The sequence below is a fragment of the Tetrahymena thermophila genome (genome assembly GCF_000189635.1).
Source record: "Tetrahymena thermophila SB210 genomic scaffold scf_8254095, whole genome shotgun sequence".
Classification (NCBI taxonomy): Eukaryota; Ciliophora; class Oligohymenophorea; order Hymenostomatida; family Tetrahymenidae; genus Tetrahymena; species Tetrahymena thermophila.
This window is the reverse complement of record NW_002476047.1, coordinates 1-15,772: the sequence shown is the minus strand read 5'-3', so window position 1 is coordinate 15,772 and position 15,772 is coordinate 1. Positions and strand designations below refer to the sequence as shown.

Genomic DNA, 15,772 nt, shown 5'->3' with positions numbered 1-15,772 from the left:
AATATTTTTTGTAAAAATATTAATAATTATTAATGAAATTTAAATTTTATTACTCAAAATGTATTAAATTAATATGAGATATATATTACAAGGGTTAGATAGATCTGTAATGTATATAAATTAGTAAGCATGAAAAAAATTATCAAAAAGCGAATTTATATTCATTAATTATTTATTTTATCATCCATTAAGGCTGCTCAATAAAAGTAATTTAATCAAAAATTATTGGTTTTAGTAAATAAGCAATAGCTAGAAAAGTGTAAAAAAAATTCTTTGATTCTTAGAAATATTGAAATAAAAGATTTAGTAAAAGTAGAAGATGCTCTAAAATCATAACTAAATGAGGTCTAAAAGTGTTGGAACAAGTGAAAATTTTGCAAAAATTTCATAAAATACAGATAAGCATTCAAATTCAAATTTTGCTACTTCCGTTTCAAAGAATACGCCTTATAGCTAAGGAAAAAGTACATTTTTCGGCAGTACTTAATCACAATATGATAATTAGAATTTAAGAAAGGATTAATTAAATATTTAAATCTCTGAATTTACTCCATTTGTTAAGCAAACGGAAAAAAGTAATGTTTAAACTGATTCTGAAGAATTAAAATATATTGTAAGTCCTTAGAAAATAGGTTTGGCTTAAGTCCATTAAGCTATTTAAATGAAAACAAAAAGGTAGTGTAATTTGAAAAGTCGTGTTAAGTCTAATGATTTAAGTAATTATACCAATAATTAATAAATTGTTATTTAAAATTAGTCAGAGCTATTTAATGCTAAGAAACATAGAGAAAATGAAAGCTTAAACTAAAAAAAACTCTCTCAAACTAAATTTAATTTTAACATAAAATATTTTTTTAAATAACCTTAAGAAATAAATGACTAGAAAAATGTTGATAAATGCTTAAAAGATGAGTAAACTCCTTAAAAAAACCATCTTTTTTCTACAACATCCGCTAACCTAAGATATCAAAAATATAATATACTTAGCTCTTAAAATCGCTCCTAGTTAAAAGATTTAGCTATCCCTTTTCAACAGCTAAATAAATAAAAAATAAGTATACCAAAATGCTTATTACCAATTTAGTAGCAAAATTCTCAAAATATTTTAAGTTAAGAACTTTAATTAAAATCTTCATTTGAAAAGAATTAAATAAAATAGTAAAAATAGAATTTAATTAGTTAAGAACTGCTTAATCCTACCTAGAAAGAAGAAAAAATAAATGAAAATAAAAATGTTAAACATTATTTTTTCAATAGCTTTTTACTCAAGCGGCCTAAGAATAATACAAATTCTAAATAAGAATATAATAACTTATCTCTAAAAGCAGAAAAGAGTTCTATAGTAAAGAATACCTTTGATGAAGATGAAATAAAGTAGCAAACTTAAAATGTTGACATTTCAAGTGATTTGTTTTCAAAATTTAAAGCTAAAGGATCTCTTTTTGATATTGGATAACTTGATGGATAAATGTCTTGTTTGAGCAAAAAATCATCTAATTTTAGCTAAACTTAAGAAAATACTGAGCTTAAAACACTCAATTAGGTTTCTTTCAGCTAAAATAACTTGCAATCTGATGGAAGTGATATTAGAAGCTTAAGTAGATTGAATCTTCGAAAAGGCCAAGTTTCTCAAGAAAGTAATATCTCATAAAATGCTTCTCAAACTGCTGCTAATACTACAAAACTAAGATAACTTTCTTTGAAAGATAGGTTAGTAACCATAGCGGAATAAGATACAAAGCAAATAGAATAAATTTCGCCTAACAAATACTAAATCGTTGTTTCGCCTCACACCCCTGTATCTACTTGGTAAGAAAAAAATTTAATACCTCTCGAAAGCCCTTCGAAGCGATAAAATATGCCCCCTTCCCCATTAAGTCAAAGCCCGGTATCGGTAAGAAGGAGAATGTACGATTTGTAAGCAATAGATAGTGTAAGTTTTTAAGTAAAGGATTAACAGATTGGTTTAGGTATGTAAGGTATTCAAAATAATCAAGAACAAATTATAAATAACTCTAAAGATTAGTAAAAATAAAAAACTAGTTATAAATTAACTAAATTAAAATCACAAATAGAAACACTTATCCCTCTTACACTTAAAAGGATAGTTGAAAAGCCATTTAAATAAAATATAGAAGTAATTAAGTATGGATTATCTAGAAGTGATCCCTAAGGACCTAAAATATGTATAAATGAATTTGAAATATTTTAAATATTTATCCGTATAATTGATCACTATGATACTGCTATGAAAAATGAAAATGACACATTTAGGAAAATGCATTCAGCTCAGAATTAGCTTTTGGAAAGGTTAATAAATAAAATAACAAGTGTACAAGATGCTATCAAAACTATATTTAACATAAAACAGGGATGCTCTAAAATATCTAAAATCATCTATAAACTCTTCGAAGGAATATCTCATTTGAGATTCATTTTTTTCGAAGCTGAGGTGCTATCTCCTGAAAAGATTGCTTTACTGGAAATGCAAACAAAAGAAGATAGTGTACCTCCTCTAATTAATGATACTTCTAGCAAAATTTTAGCAGATAGATTGTTTCATAATAATTTCAGGTAATTTTTTACTCCAAGTGATTTCGATATTTTGATCTAATATATAATTCTGCCTGATCTCGATATTATAGTTTCAAGGATAGAGAGTTATGTGAACAACTTTTATGAAAAAAGAATGAATGAAATATCTAGTTCAGTTGAATAAACTATGGAATAGATGTTTAAAAAGTAAACTGAATATGTATACACAAAAAAGAATCCTCATAAAATCAGAGAAGTACTTGAAAATTAAATGCCTTCATTTCAAAGCAGTCGCTTTAACTTTGCCAACACATTTTATAAAAAAATGAATTAATATGAAAGCAAAACAAACTAAAAAGTAAAAAAATCTGAGTCTCAATTTTAATTAAATGGTTAAATGGATAATTTAGTTTAAGGGTTAACAAAAACACTAAAAAAATACTAAATATCCTCTCCATTTTCATAAGAAATTTATCCAGAACTTAAACAGTAGCTTGTTAAGATGTACAATACTACATCAAAAGAAATATGAAAAATGAACTAATTTTAGTTAACAATTAATTTTATTAATATATTCTAGTATTTATTTAGGTATTATTCCTTCTTCTATCTATAATTGTATCTTCTTAAATCTCTTTAATTAATTATTTTTTAAGAAGTAAAATGTATCAAGTTATATTTTTCTTATGATATAATTTTATTTATTTAGGTAAAATTCCTTCTTCTATATTCATTTTAAACCTCTTTTATTTTAAAATTAATTATGTATGTATATAGAATGTCTCAGACAATTTATGTTTTTCTTTGAATATAACATTTTTTATTATCAATTACCTTTACTCAATAATCAATTGAAAAATGCATTAAATTTACTTTAATTAATCAATTTTTTTACTTAAATTATGGTTTAGATGTTTGATTTTCCTCAATTAATAAATAAATAAATAGATTAGTGATAAAATACCTACTTCATTGCAAAAATTGATTCATTATTGGATTCGATTTCATAAAAATAAATAACTAAAATATATTGAAAGTTTTTAAAATAAATAAATAAATAAAACTACTTAAATTAATTAAGATATTATCTAAGTAGAGATAATATTTCAAGTCTAAAATCCTCAATAAAAACAAATATAAAACATATTTTCACTGAATATCATTAAGGAAGAAGATTTAAAAGTATTAACCATAAGCATATGAGCTAATAAGATTCGCTTGAAAAATATAAAAAAGCTACTTGCTTCAAAGATAAGAATTAAAAAGATATTTAAAATCTTTATTTTACAAAAGATCAATAGGTATCTATCATTAAAAGCGATAGAACTGTCTACAAACCATCTCTTATTTATACTAAAACTTCTTCAAAAAGTAATTCATTGAGATCAATATTTTTAAATAGAGAAAGATTTCAAAATAAAGCTGATGTGAGAGAGAATAGATTATCCCACACCAATAATTTTGATACTTTTCTAACTTCTTCTAATGCCTATTAAAATGAATCTTCTTCAGATATTGAAAAATTTATTAAAAATAATAAGCTACTTTTTTTTACCAGCCGCAAGTAAAAGACAAATAATTCCTTCCACGATCCAAGAGTTGTTAGCTTCTGCTTAAATAACAGTAGCAATAAAAATTTATCAGAAAAATAAAAGTATAATCAATAGAATACAAATTAATCATTATCACCTCAAATTAAGTAGAATTTGGATCAGTCTTTAATAAGCAAAAAGAATAGAATATCTTTAAACTTAGAATAAGCTGATGGTAAAAATATGATGGAAAATAAACTTAAAAGAAAGAGTACTCCTATTACAAGTTTATAAGATAAAAGTAGATTCATTTAAAGTACCTCCTTCCATAAAAAAATGTCTTAATAAAAAATTTGTGACTTTAATCAAATCAACCAAACTAAAAATGAGTTAGATTAAATAAATAACATAAATAAAGTTAACTAAGATGATAATAAATAATAATTTTAAGATACAATAATAGGAGACATATATTAGCCAACTTTGTAAAAATAAACAACACTTCAAATGATGATAAACAGAATTCATACAAAACAATCAAATTTACAACAAATCGAAAATAGTGAATAGGAAAACTATCTTTAAGAATAGTAATAATCATATCTATCATCTCCATTGTCTGCTTCTAAGAGCCCCTTATCAAAAAAATTAGATATTATAAATATGAGATTTGCTTAAATTGAAAATGATAAAACTAAAAAGAGTAACTAAAATTCAAAATAAAATAGTTATTTTATAAAAATGAATTAAAATTTTCAAACTGATACTCCACAGACTCACCAGGAAAAATTAAATAGAACTTTAAGATCAGAAAAAAGGTTAAACGCTCAAAAGAGTTTTAGCTCTTTTCATAAAACTTCTTTTCACAATTAATCAGTGGAACAAAACTAATTTTTAGAAAATAGCAGTCCTACAAAAAAAATACCTTTAATTAAAAATTTAAATTTTATAGGCGATAAAAATAAAAATCCTTTAGATTTAGAAACTCCACAAGGCAACTCTTCTTAATTAAATTAGTAAGTTAAAAAAACGTTTCAATAAAAAGGATATCTTACTCACAGTCATCAATAATTACAAAGTATTCAAAGATCACCAATTAAAAATGTTAACAATTTATATTCTCAAACACCTGCAGCAATACTAGAAAATGATAAGAAAGATATTAATAATAAGATTGATCTTATTTAACCAATTAATAATGCAAAAAAAAGTTTAGAAAACATTAGATCTTCTAATATTTTTTCGAATTATGTTGCCCTAACTTTTAGAAATAACTTATTGGAATTAAGAAGGAGAGCATAAACTTAAATTATACAAAAGCTAAGTTTTGAAAGTAGGTAAGCTCTAAAAAGGCTAGTCATATATATAAATGATATGAATTAAGAATATGATAATATTAAAAAAGTAAGTTAAACCATTTATTAGCTTGTATATCATATCCCTTATTTGGTGAAAATGCTTTTTAAAAGTAAAAAAATTGTCTTGAGGGATAAAATTGATTTACCATTTGTTACTAAATTTTTGACAAATAGAACAAATATGGGTTATATTGAAAGTAAATCAGAATCATTCGATCAAATGCTTGATAATAGAATAAAAGTTGATATTGCTTTTCTTAATGAAAGGCTTATGGAGTTTATATAAAAAAAGTTCTAAGACAGATTCTCTCTAATTACTAAAAATATTATAGAAGAGCATGAAAAAGTTTAAAACCTTGAAGAAAAAATTGAAGAGAAGATAGCTAAAACTCGTGGATTGATTCCAAATACTGAAAAGTAACTTCTAAGAAGCAAGCATAACTATTAATGTGTAGAGAACTATATGTTTCACTAAAAACTAAAAAATCAAAATACATTTTCTTAAACTTTCTTGAGCTAATAAAACAGGCTAGGTTCTTTTCATATAATAGATAGATAGAATGTAATTATAAACAATGAGCTAGATAACATTTATACACAAGTTCAAAATCAAACAACACATAAAAGTTAGATAAATCCCTTCTAATATTATGATGACCAGCAATCAAATTAACCAGAAATTTAAAATATTTGAATATTTATTTATATGTAATATAAAAATAAATTTTTTTCTATTTATTCTTCAAATTTAAAAAAATCTAATTTCCAAATTTATTTAACAAAAAAAAAAATAATTAGTTTAGATATGTTTTATCAAATCATAAGATGTATGGTATCTATAATTTATTAATATAGTATTTGAAATATATTTTATACTTAATTATAAAATTTATTTGCTTAAAATAATTTAAAAAGTCAAATGAAACATAATTTAAATATTATAAAAGTAAAAATAAAATTTTAAATTGAGATTTATTTTTTAGAATCTTAAAAAATTGCTTTATGATAATAAACAAATTATTTATTTATTAATCTAATTTCTAGATAATTTAGAAATTGAATTCTTATGATATAGAATCCACAAGAATTTAATTCTAGCAAGTGCTATCTATATATTTTAAATACTCTATGGTTAGTCACTATTCATCTTGAAATGTTTTAAAGAGTTTTATCATGAAAGTTGACATAATTTTAAACCAGTAATTTTAATTTATGTTAAATAAAGAAATTGATAAACAAAAAAGTACTTGAATAAGTGACTGAATTATTTAAAAGTATAGTAAAATAAAAAGTAAATAATAATTAATAGCTGACATTATAATAAAAAAGAATAATAATATTATGTAGAAGTAGAATAAATAGTTTAAGAACAGTGGATTTTCTCCTATAGAATAAACAATCAGTAACACATAGCAAGATGTTCTATTATCACCTACTGGCTAAGTTAATAGTAGATAAATATTTCAGTAAATAAATGAAAATAATCTAATTTTGCAGTTGAATTAAAATTTTAAAAAATAAGAGTTTGATATCTCTAAAAAAAATTCAATAAATTCAAACTTATCAGCATGCTTTAGAGCAACATAAACCACATATTTCACTGAAAAAAATGAATAGAATGATGTTTCTGTAAAGTCTGCATTTCAAAAATTCACTTCTAAAGCTAAAAAGTTAGATTTTTCAAAATAATTGTCATAAAGAAATAAAAAGGATGTCAAATTCTTCTAAATGATAGATTAAGGGTTTATAAAATTGAAAGAAAGTTAATCAGTAAACCCATAAGAGTCTCCTTTATTATCTCCATAATAAAATAGTGGCTTTTTTACTTCTAGAAGATCTAATTCAAGAAATAAAATACCTCAATAAAAGCACAATTATGCTTTAATAAGCCCTTGCTAATCCAATTGTGAAATGAATAACTAATCAATCAAATATTAGACCACAAACAACCCATCATAAGTAATCCAATAAAGCCAAGTTAGTATACAATCTCCTCGCTCTAAAAACTTAAAACAGACTAGTTAATAATCTAGAGTTTTGAATAAGCAGGCATCTGCTACATCTATTGTAAGCTAAACGAACTAAGTTTCTTCAGTAAACAGTGATTAAGTACTTAAAAAAACTCCATTTACAAATATTTGCAAATAAATTTAAATAAGTATGCAATAAATGCAGAAGAAACTGAGGAGTAAAGTTTAATTTTTTAATCACTTTAGTAAGCTCCTTGAATCTAAGTCCTAATACTTATAAAATATATTTTTAGTTCATGAAAACAAGGAAGTAATATAAGATCCTATTGCTTTGGATAAAGCTCTAGTTTCAGTAATAAATGGATCTGAATACCGCTCATCTACTTTTTTATAGAGAGGTTTGATAAAGAGTTTATTACTAGAGCTTAATATCTTAAATAAAGAAGTCTTTGATGCTTATCTAAACTAGTCTAAATAAGAAATTAATAACTTATAAGAAAGGATAAAGTATGAAAGAGGAGAAGTGGAATATTTAACTTCTCGAATGGTTGCTAAGCACTATCCTAATTTTGAAAAAAAGGCTACTCTATTCAATATATTATCTCATCACAGTATGCCTGTAACATACAACAAAGAAAAATATGATTTTATGGAAGGAAAACTTGGTAAGTTTAACTTAATATCTTAAGAAAATAGATATGTTTGCTCTGAGATAGAGAAGATCATATGTAACTTAAATGAAATTAACTACTCAAACAACAATCCCTTTAGAAATGTGATTTGGTGAAATTTAATTTATTTTTATTTAAAAATTTTAGATTTCACCCCATATATATATTATTACTAAATAACTTACTTACTTATTAACCAACTAACTTTACTGCCAAAAATATTTTGTAATCCAGCTTATTGATTTAACATTTTTCCCACAAAAAGAATTCAATTAATACAAATAGAATTCAATTTTTGTGTTAAATAGCAATTAAGACACGCACAACTTTATATAAATTTTTTTTGTTACTTTCTATGGAATAAAACATTTAGAAAAAGAAAAACTAAGCTTTTGAAAATTATATAAGATAGATATTAATAGTGCTTTAATTATAATATATAAAATATAAACATATTTATTCATAATTTAGATTAAATCTTTTAGATTTTTGTACGTTTTCATCAATCAAGTTATTTTTTTGAAATTTCTTTAAAATTATTATTTTATTTGATGATGCTTTTTAGAATTTGATTTAAAAAATAAAATATATTATGATTTTAATTATTTAATTGATTATTTATTCTAGATCTTAAATTCTATATTGAAATTATTTTAAATTAATATATTATGTTATTTTTAAAATTTTAACCTCAAATTTATTAAATTATTTTAAATTTTTATAATAATAAAATATTCTTTAAGCAAAAGTGTCTTAGTAAAGAGCTAATATTTTTGACATAAAATAAATAGAATAAAAATATAAAAAAATTTATAATAAATAAATACATGTTTTTAATATAGCTTTTAAATATGAATGAAACAAAAAATATATGTAATCTATTTTTATTTATTTTATAAATATTTGGTAAAGAGTTTTTATGGATTTTAAGAACATAAATAAATGAATACACTTATAAATATATTTGAATTCAAATAGGAAAGGCTTAAATATATTAAATGTTATAAATAAGTAATTAAGTCTGTTGAACAAATAAAAATTTATGATTAAAAAAGATATCCGCTGAAGAAAAAGTAGAGAATAAATGAAAAGGAAAAAAACTTTGAATTAGGTAGTGATAGATAGATAGTATAACTTTGAGTTATATATTTGAAATTTTGCAAAGAATATTTTATGATTCAAGTAAATAATAATTTATGGAAACCTTCAAAGCCAAAAACATAAAATTTGGTGATAGATATATGGAATTTTGTTTAGTTTGTTAAAAAAGTAGATATAGAACAAAAAGAATTTATGATTATATGTATTTATATTCGTATGTATGTATCAAGATAATTAAATATTAATATGAATAATAATTGAACAAAGGGTTATAAAGGCTTCATTCAAGCGAATTAATAAATTAAGAGAAGATAAGTGAATTAAAAATTTGAAAGAACAAACTATAATAATTTTATAATTAAAAATTAAACAGACAAAAACTAATTAAATACTTTAGAGCTTATAATTCATACAAATAGTTCTTTAACATTAATTAAATCAACAAACAAGTAAGTATCGCTAAATAGACAAGAGCAAAAACGAAAGGAAGGAGTAGAGAATCAGTCTTTAATAATACGAAGAATAAATGTTTGGAAGCTATTTTACAAATCACAAAGTAATAAGCTCCAACAGTAATGGAAGTCTGTTTGTTTCTAGAAGATAGAGCAATACAAAAAATGAAATTCCTAATACTAAAGAGGATACATCACGCTACTATAATGATTCAAAACAAAGAAATACTTCAAGAAAGAATTCTTAAGAAGTTCGCTCCTCTTACAACAGCTTAACAATCAGCTAATAATAAATAAATTAGTAGTAGTAACCAACTTAGGGCATGCAAACAGCTATTATGAATATCTAATAAAATGATGATAAGCATGAACTTTTGCGCAATTCTTTTAGCAATCAAAAATCTCTATCAAACAGCTCTAAATAACTAAACAATGAAAATGGGTTCAACTGTAAATTATATTTTTTTGCCAAATTTATTTTTTTTAAATTACTCAATAAACTTTTTTTTTTAACTTGCTACAGTCATTTATTTATTTTAAGACTGATTGAATCATATTGTAATGGGTATTTTAAAATTTTTTAAATTAATTAAAATAGCACCTGCCACTAACGGCGGAAGCTCAAGTTTGTTCTTTTAAAAAACAAATTTCGAATCAAAGATTCTTTAGAAAAAGATGAATGAAGGTAATTTATTATATTTGGTTTATAAATCCTAAAAGAATAGTCAAGAGTTAATACAAAACAAATCGATTTTATTTAATGATTTTCATTTGATAAATATTCATTTTGATTTTTTAATTTAAATTAGGATAGCTATTAAGCATGTAGAATTAGAAAACATTCACTGTTGGAAATTATAATGCAGGCACAGCTAGCTAACTAAATATAAACAAATTTAAGATTATGTTAGAATAAAATAACTCTATAAGAACAATTCCAAGTCACTAAAATCTTTTCAGAAATGACACTGATAGATATGTTACGGAAAACAGAGAAACTTTAGATTCGTTTTAAGGTAATGGAGGAGATTAATAAATTGGAGAAAAAGAAAATAACAAATATTTCTTTTCTTAATTCACCAAAAAAAATAAGTAAATCTCAGAAGGAATTTAGCAAAATTTTACTTAAAACAATAATTACCAACCAAATGATGTAGAAGATTTTACTATCTAAATCAATTAAAAAAATTCTGCAAAAAAATTTACAAATTAAATAACTACAACTGCATCTCAGCAAACTTTAGACTCTGCTAACAATCTAGATCACTTAGTTTCACTGCATTAGTAACATAATTAATCAAAGCCTAAAAATTTATAGGAATTACTGAAAAGTGAAACAGGTAAAACTAGGCTATTATTTCATTTTTTCTCTTTCTTCTTTGATATTTAGTTTAAAATTTTTGTTACATCCACTATTAATTTATTAGCTCTTTTTCTATAATATGATAATGAGAGTTGTTTTTAAAAATATATACTTTTAATGATTTTGAAACGAGAAAATTAATCCAATATTAAATTTTTTTATATAATTAAAAGAGAAAGATAATAATCTTAACAATAAATCTATTGGATCTAGCGATTTAAACTAGAAGCATATGAGTTCTTAGTAGTTAAATGATTTTTTTAACTAAAAAAAATCTCTATCACCTCGTAAAGTTATTAAAGAAACAGGAACTATATAATCTCCTATCTATAGATAATAAAACAGTGAAAGGAAAGCAGTTTTAAATTCTCCTGATATACAGAATAGTAAATCACTTGAGAATGTTTTTAGCTAAAATTAATCCATGCAAAAGATTAAAAGTTTCCATTAAAATTTATAGCAATTTACTGCTTAATAAAATAAATCAAAATAAAACTGTAACGGCAATGGAAGTTTACAGAGTTCATTTTAAGTAAAAAATGAACTTGCTTAAAGCACAAATATGGATGAGAAGCAAGTTTCACATTACTTTACTAAGGATTAAGAAACTGTTTTAAATTCTGGTAAGAAACAACATTCATAACACAATTCTAATAACTTAGCAGGTTCTATAGTTAACTTAAAGAAATCTAAAAAGAAAACAGAAGGTTAGCAAATGATTAACAACCTCCACTCGTCTTAAGAAGTAATTTTATATACTAAATAACACATATATATTATTAATTCTATTAAATATGAAATTCTTTTATTAATTAAAATTTTATAATAGCCAGAAATATCTCTTTTAAAGATGGAAAATATCAACTTAAAAAATTAAAATCAAGTTCTTACTATGAAAAACGAGACATTAGAAAAAGAAAAGAAACACTATAAGAATATTTGTAATAAGAAATAATTAGAGATAGAATAGCTAAATGAATAAATCACTTCCCTAAGAAGTTAAGTCGATTAAATGAAAATATAAATCAAATTATCCACTCATTCATAAGAAAGTACATTATCATAAAAGCATCAAACTCAAGTATTATAATCAGCTCACAATATGTCGTCACAAGATACTCCTAGATAGATGAATCAAAATTCAAATAATAATAATGTAAACTATTCTTCCTCCCCTCATTTCTAATAAGCCATGTAAAATTTTACTCAACAACAATAAAACTATGCACTAGCAAATGGATAGTAATACAATAATAATATCAACTGCTAATATAAATTGAATCATCTATCAAATTAAATCCAATAAAACTGTGTCCAAAATTAACAGTAATAAGTTTAATAGCAAATAGATGTTCAATCGCAACAATAAATTTTCTCTTAGCTTTAGCTCTAGCATTAAGCAAAATAATTATAGTAACAAAATGTTCAAAATACTATATAAACTTTGAACTAACTACAGTTTAGTTAAACAAATAATTACTCTCCTCAAAAGAGTAGCAGCTGTCTGTAGACTAATAAAAATAATGGATTATCTCCTATAGTAAATTCAGAAGAAAGAAGTGATTTCGTTTCAAATTCTATTTTAGAAGATATTCCTACTGCTTAATCGCACATTAGAACAATAAACAGCAGTTTGGTGATATAAAATCTGAATTTAAATGATGATTTTGAAGTTATTTAAAATGAATATCTAGCAAATAATAATTTCTAAATGAGTAACTTGTACAGTAATACACTTCCTCTCCCAAGTTAAACTAATTCTAAATTTTGAAAAAGCTAATGCTTGAAATTTTTCTAATTTGTGTAAATAAAAAGCCTTATAAAACATAACTTACAGAAGTATCTTCTACAAGAAACATATAATCAGTAATATAACTATATAAACAATCAAACAAATCAACATATTATTACCTCATTAATATCGATTTTTATTTCTCAAATTTTCCAACTATTTTCCATACAACAACAAGTGCCTTTATCGTGCTATAAAATAAAGATTTTATTACTTTTTTTCCTAACTGATTTAAAGATAAAAAATCATATCATAATTCTAATAATGATCTATCATTTATTTATTAATAGTGGTTAATAGATTTAAAAGGCAAAATAAATAAATAAATAAATACTTTTTTTTCCAAATTCTTATATTAAAATAACAGTAATAATTGAATAAATTTTAATTGTATAAAAATTTATTTATCATTATATTTATATCATTTTTGTATTCATTTTCATAACATATAATTCAATCTAATTTTTATTTTTCAAATTAAAATTGTTTTAATTTAAATAAAATGAAAATTTTATTATTTATTTTTTCCTAAAATTTCATCATAAAATTATATTTTTTTATTTTTGCATACATTTTCATGTTATTTAAATTCATTATAATTTTTATTATTCCAATTTAAATTGTTTAAATGTAAAATCAAATTTTAAAATAATTTTATTTCACAAATAAAATACAATTAAAAAATTCATTTAAGCAAAATAAATAGATTTTTTTACACAATTTTAACAATAAAATACTAACAATGTATTTTAATTCTATAAAAATTTATCAATAATTGTATTTATATCATTTTTGAAGGAATATTCATAAAATTGAAGTACAAAGTAATTTTTATTATTCCAACAAATTGTTTTAATTTAAAAATAATTTTATTTCATAAATATAAAGAAATTAAAAAGTGAAGATTGTTTTCATTAAATAATTTAAATATATTTTTATATTATTTATACTATAATTTTTATTAAAACCTAAGATTTGTTTTTTCTAGAAATATTTTTGTTTGCTATTTTAAAACACAACTCAAAGACAAATAATATCTATTAGAATTACAATATTTAACTTAATATAAGATCACAATTATTAACACATTTATTTTCAGTTTTTTTTGAGTGTATTCAATCTTGGAAGTTATAAACCAACTTTATGGGCAATACTTTCAATTTGCTCCTTTTCATCTCTTTTTATTCCAATGCGATAGATGTGCAAAAATTCATCTTATTTCTTCAAAGTTTTCAAGTATAATTCATAGTCATGTAAAAATTTATCATTTATTTTTTCAAAATTATAAGGTTTAACAGTTTCAAAATCTTCTACATATAAATTATTTATTGATTTAGGGAGAGAGGCTGATAGTATTTGGTAAAACTTTTAAACTACTTAGACCTATTTACTCATAAATGTTGAATTAATTTAATTTTTGTTTGATTCTTTAGCTATTAGTGTTAATATATATATATTTAGTTATTTACTTCTTTTATTAAAATATTATGATCTTAATTAGATATTTTATATTCAGATGAATGAAATATTCTTTCATTCAGCTTTTATCAATGGATTAAAATCAAATTTATTTTATCTTGATAAATTATTAAATTTCTAAAAAAATTCTTAAATTATATCAAATTTGATATTAAAAAATACTCTTCTAAAAAGCTTAATAACATAAACAGCAATTCATCGAAAGCTATTGAAAATGCAAAACCTTAAGCCAATAGAAACTGAAATTATTTTAGATGAAAAAAACAAATAATAGTTAAAATTGAATGAGTTATTGATTTTCCCTCATGGTTTAGATGGCTTGCACATTTGGGAAGCTGGAATAATTCTGGCTAGATATATAGTTTTTAATTCTTAGCTATTTAGCAATAAAGATATCCTAGAGGTAGGAACAGGAGTAGGTATTGGAGGATTAGCTGCACTAAAATACACTGAATGCAAAAGAGTTGATATGACTGATTATAATTAAGATGTACTTGCAAATATAAAGAAAAATTCAGAGAAAAATAGCATAAGCAAACAGAGATACGATGTGTTCTACCTAAACTGGTTTGAATATGATAAATTCAACAAAAAGTACGATGTTATTATTGGCTCAGATATAATTTATTCTGGTGCTCCATTAAAAGAGCTCTATCTTTTAATAAGCAAATCACTTAACAAAGGAGGTAAAGCTTATATTATCATACCTTCTTAAAGATTTAAAGGAGAGGTATTTCTCTAGTTGGTTGAGGATTACAAAGAGTTTTCAGTCGAAAAAATAGCCTTAGATCAAACTGAGTACTCACTATCTCCACTTAAAGATTAAACATAAGGATTCAAAACTTATCCAGGATTAAAAGAATTACAATTTTGGGTTTACATTTTTACTAAAATATGAACTACTTATTTTGTATTAAGGATTATAATTATTTTAAATTATCTAAATTTTTAATAAATTTTACTATTTAGTCCTTGTAGGATTTTCTATTTAAATTTTCTGATTAATTCTATTTATTTGGTTTTTACTTATATAATTACAAATATTTAGTTTATAGGGGTTGGGGTTGGGGTTGGGGTTGGGGTTGGGGTTGGGGTTGGGGTTGGGGTTGGGGTTGGGGTTGGGGGTTGGGGTTGGGGTTGGGGTTGGGGTTGGGGTTGGGGTTGGGGTTGGGGTTGGGGTTGGGGTTGGGGGTTGGGGTTGGGGTTGGGGTTGGGGGTTGGGGTTGGGGTTGGGGTTGGGGTTGGGGTTGGGGTTGGGGTTGGGGTTGGGGTTGGGGTTGGGGTTGGGGTTGGGGTTGGGGTTGGGGTTGGGGTTGGGGTTGGGGTTGGGGTTGGGGTTGGGGTTGGGGTTGGGGTTGGGGTTGGGGTTGGGGTTGGGGTTGGGGTTGGGGTTGGGGTTGGGGTTGGGGTTGGGGTTGGGGTTGGGGTTGGGGTTGGGGTTGGGGTTGGGGTTGGGGTTGGGGTTGGGGTTGGGGTTGGGGTTGGGGTTGGGGTTGGGGGTTGGGGTTGGGGTTGGGGT

The 15,772-nt window shown here is 24.0% G+C and overlaps 6 protein-coding genes across 6 annotated transcripts; 5 read left to right on the top strand and 1 right to left on the bottom strand. All coding sequences in view use genetic code 6, as the record gives it.

The window, feature by feature from the left end:
- Positions 1 to 319: 319 nt before the first annotated feature.
- TTHERM_01111040 (hypothetical protein) lies at positions 320 to 2,682 on the top strand (the record flags this gene model as incomplete). The annotated part of the gene is made up of 2 exons (XM_001025936.2): positions 320 to 2,574; positions 2,646 to 2,682. The coding sequence occupies 2 exons, from the start codon at positions 320 to 322 to the stop codon at positions 2,680 to 2,682; spliced, it is 2,292 nt and encodes a 763-aa protein (XP_001025936.2).
- A 1,052-nt stretch (positions 2,683 to 3,734) lies between these two features.
- TTHERM_01111030 (hypothetical protein) lies at positions 3,735 to 6,119 on the top strand (the record flags this gene model as incomplete). The annotated part of the gene is made up of 1 exon (XM_001025935.1): positions 3,735 to 6,119. One exon carries the CDS (start codon positions 3,735 to 3,737, stop codon positions 6,117 to 6,119), a length of 2,385 nt encoding a protein of 794 aa, XP_001025935.1.
- A 647-nt stretch (positions 6,120 to 6,766) lies between these two features.
- Positions 6,767 to 8,182, top strand: TTHERM_01111020 (hypothetical protein; the record flags this gene model as incomplete). Its single annotated transcript, XM_001025934.1, has 1 exon — positions 6,767 to 8,182. The coding sequence occupies one exon, from the start codon at positions 6,767 to 6,769 to the stop codon at positions 8,180 to 8,182; it is 1,416 nt and encodes a 471-aa protein (XP_001025934.1).
- Positions 8,183 to 9,495: 1,313 nt separating this feature from the next.
- On the top strand, positions 9,496 to 12,753 carry TTHERM_01111010 (endo-1,4-beta-xylanase xylA, putative; the record flags this gene model as incomplete). Its single annotated transcript, XM_001025933.2, has 5 exons — positions 9,496 to 10,069; positions 10,218 to 10,304; positions 10,429 to 10,959; positions 11,156 to 11,727; positions 11,812 to 12,753. Exons 1-5 carry the CDS (start codon positions 9,694 to 9,696, stop codon positions 12,751 to 12,753), a joined length of 2,508 nt encoding a protein of 835 aa, XP_001025933.2. The 5' UTR covers positions 9,496 to 9,693.
- Positions 12,754 to 13,869: 1,116 nt separating this feature from the next.
- On the bottom strand, positions 13,870 to 14,169 carry TTHERM_01111000 (complex 1 LYR-like protein; the record flags this gene model as incomplete). Its single annotated transcript, XM_001025932.1, has 1 exon — positions 13,870 to 14,169. The coding sequence occupies one exon, from the start codon at positions 14,167 to 14,169 to the stop codon at positions 13,870 to 13,872; it is 300 nt and encodes a 99-aa protein (XP_001025932.1).
- A 298-nt stretch (positions 14,170 to 14,467) lies between these two features.
- TTHERM_01110990 (ribosomal protein L11 methyltransferase) lies at positions 14,468 to 15,151 on the top strand (the record flags this gene model as incomplete). The annotated part of the gene is made up of 1 exon (XM_001025931.1): positions 14,468 to 15,151. The coding sequence occupies one exon, from the start codon at positions 14,468 to 14,470 to the stop codon at positions 15,149 to 15,151; it is 684 nt and encodes a 227-aa protein (XP_001025931.1).
- Positions 15,152 to 15,772: the final 621 nt, after the last annotated feature.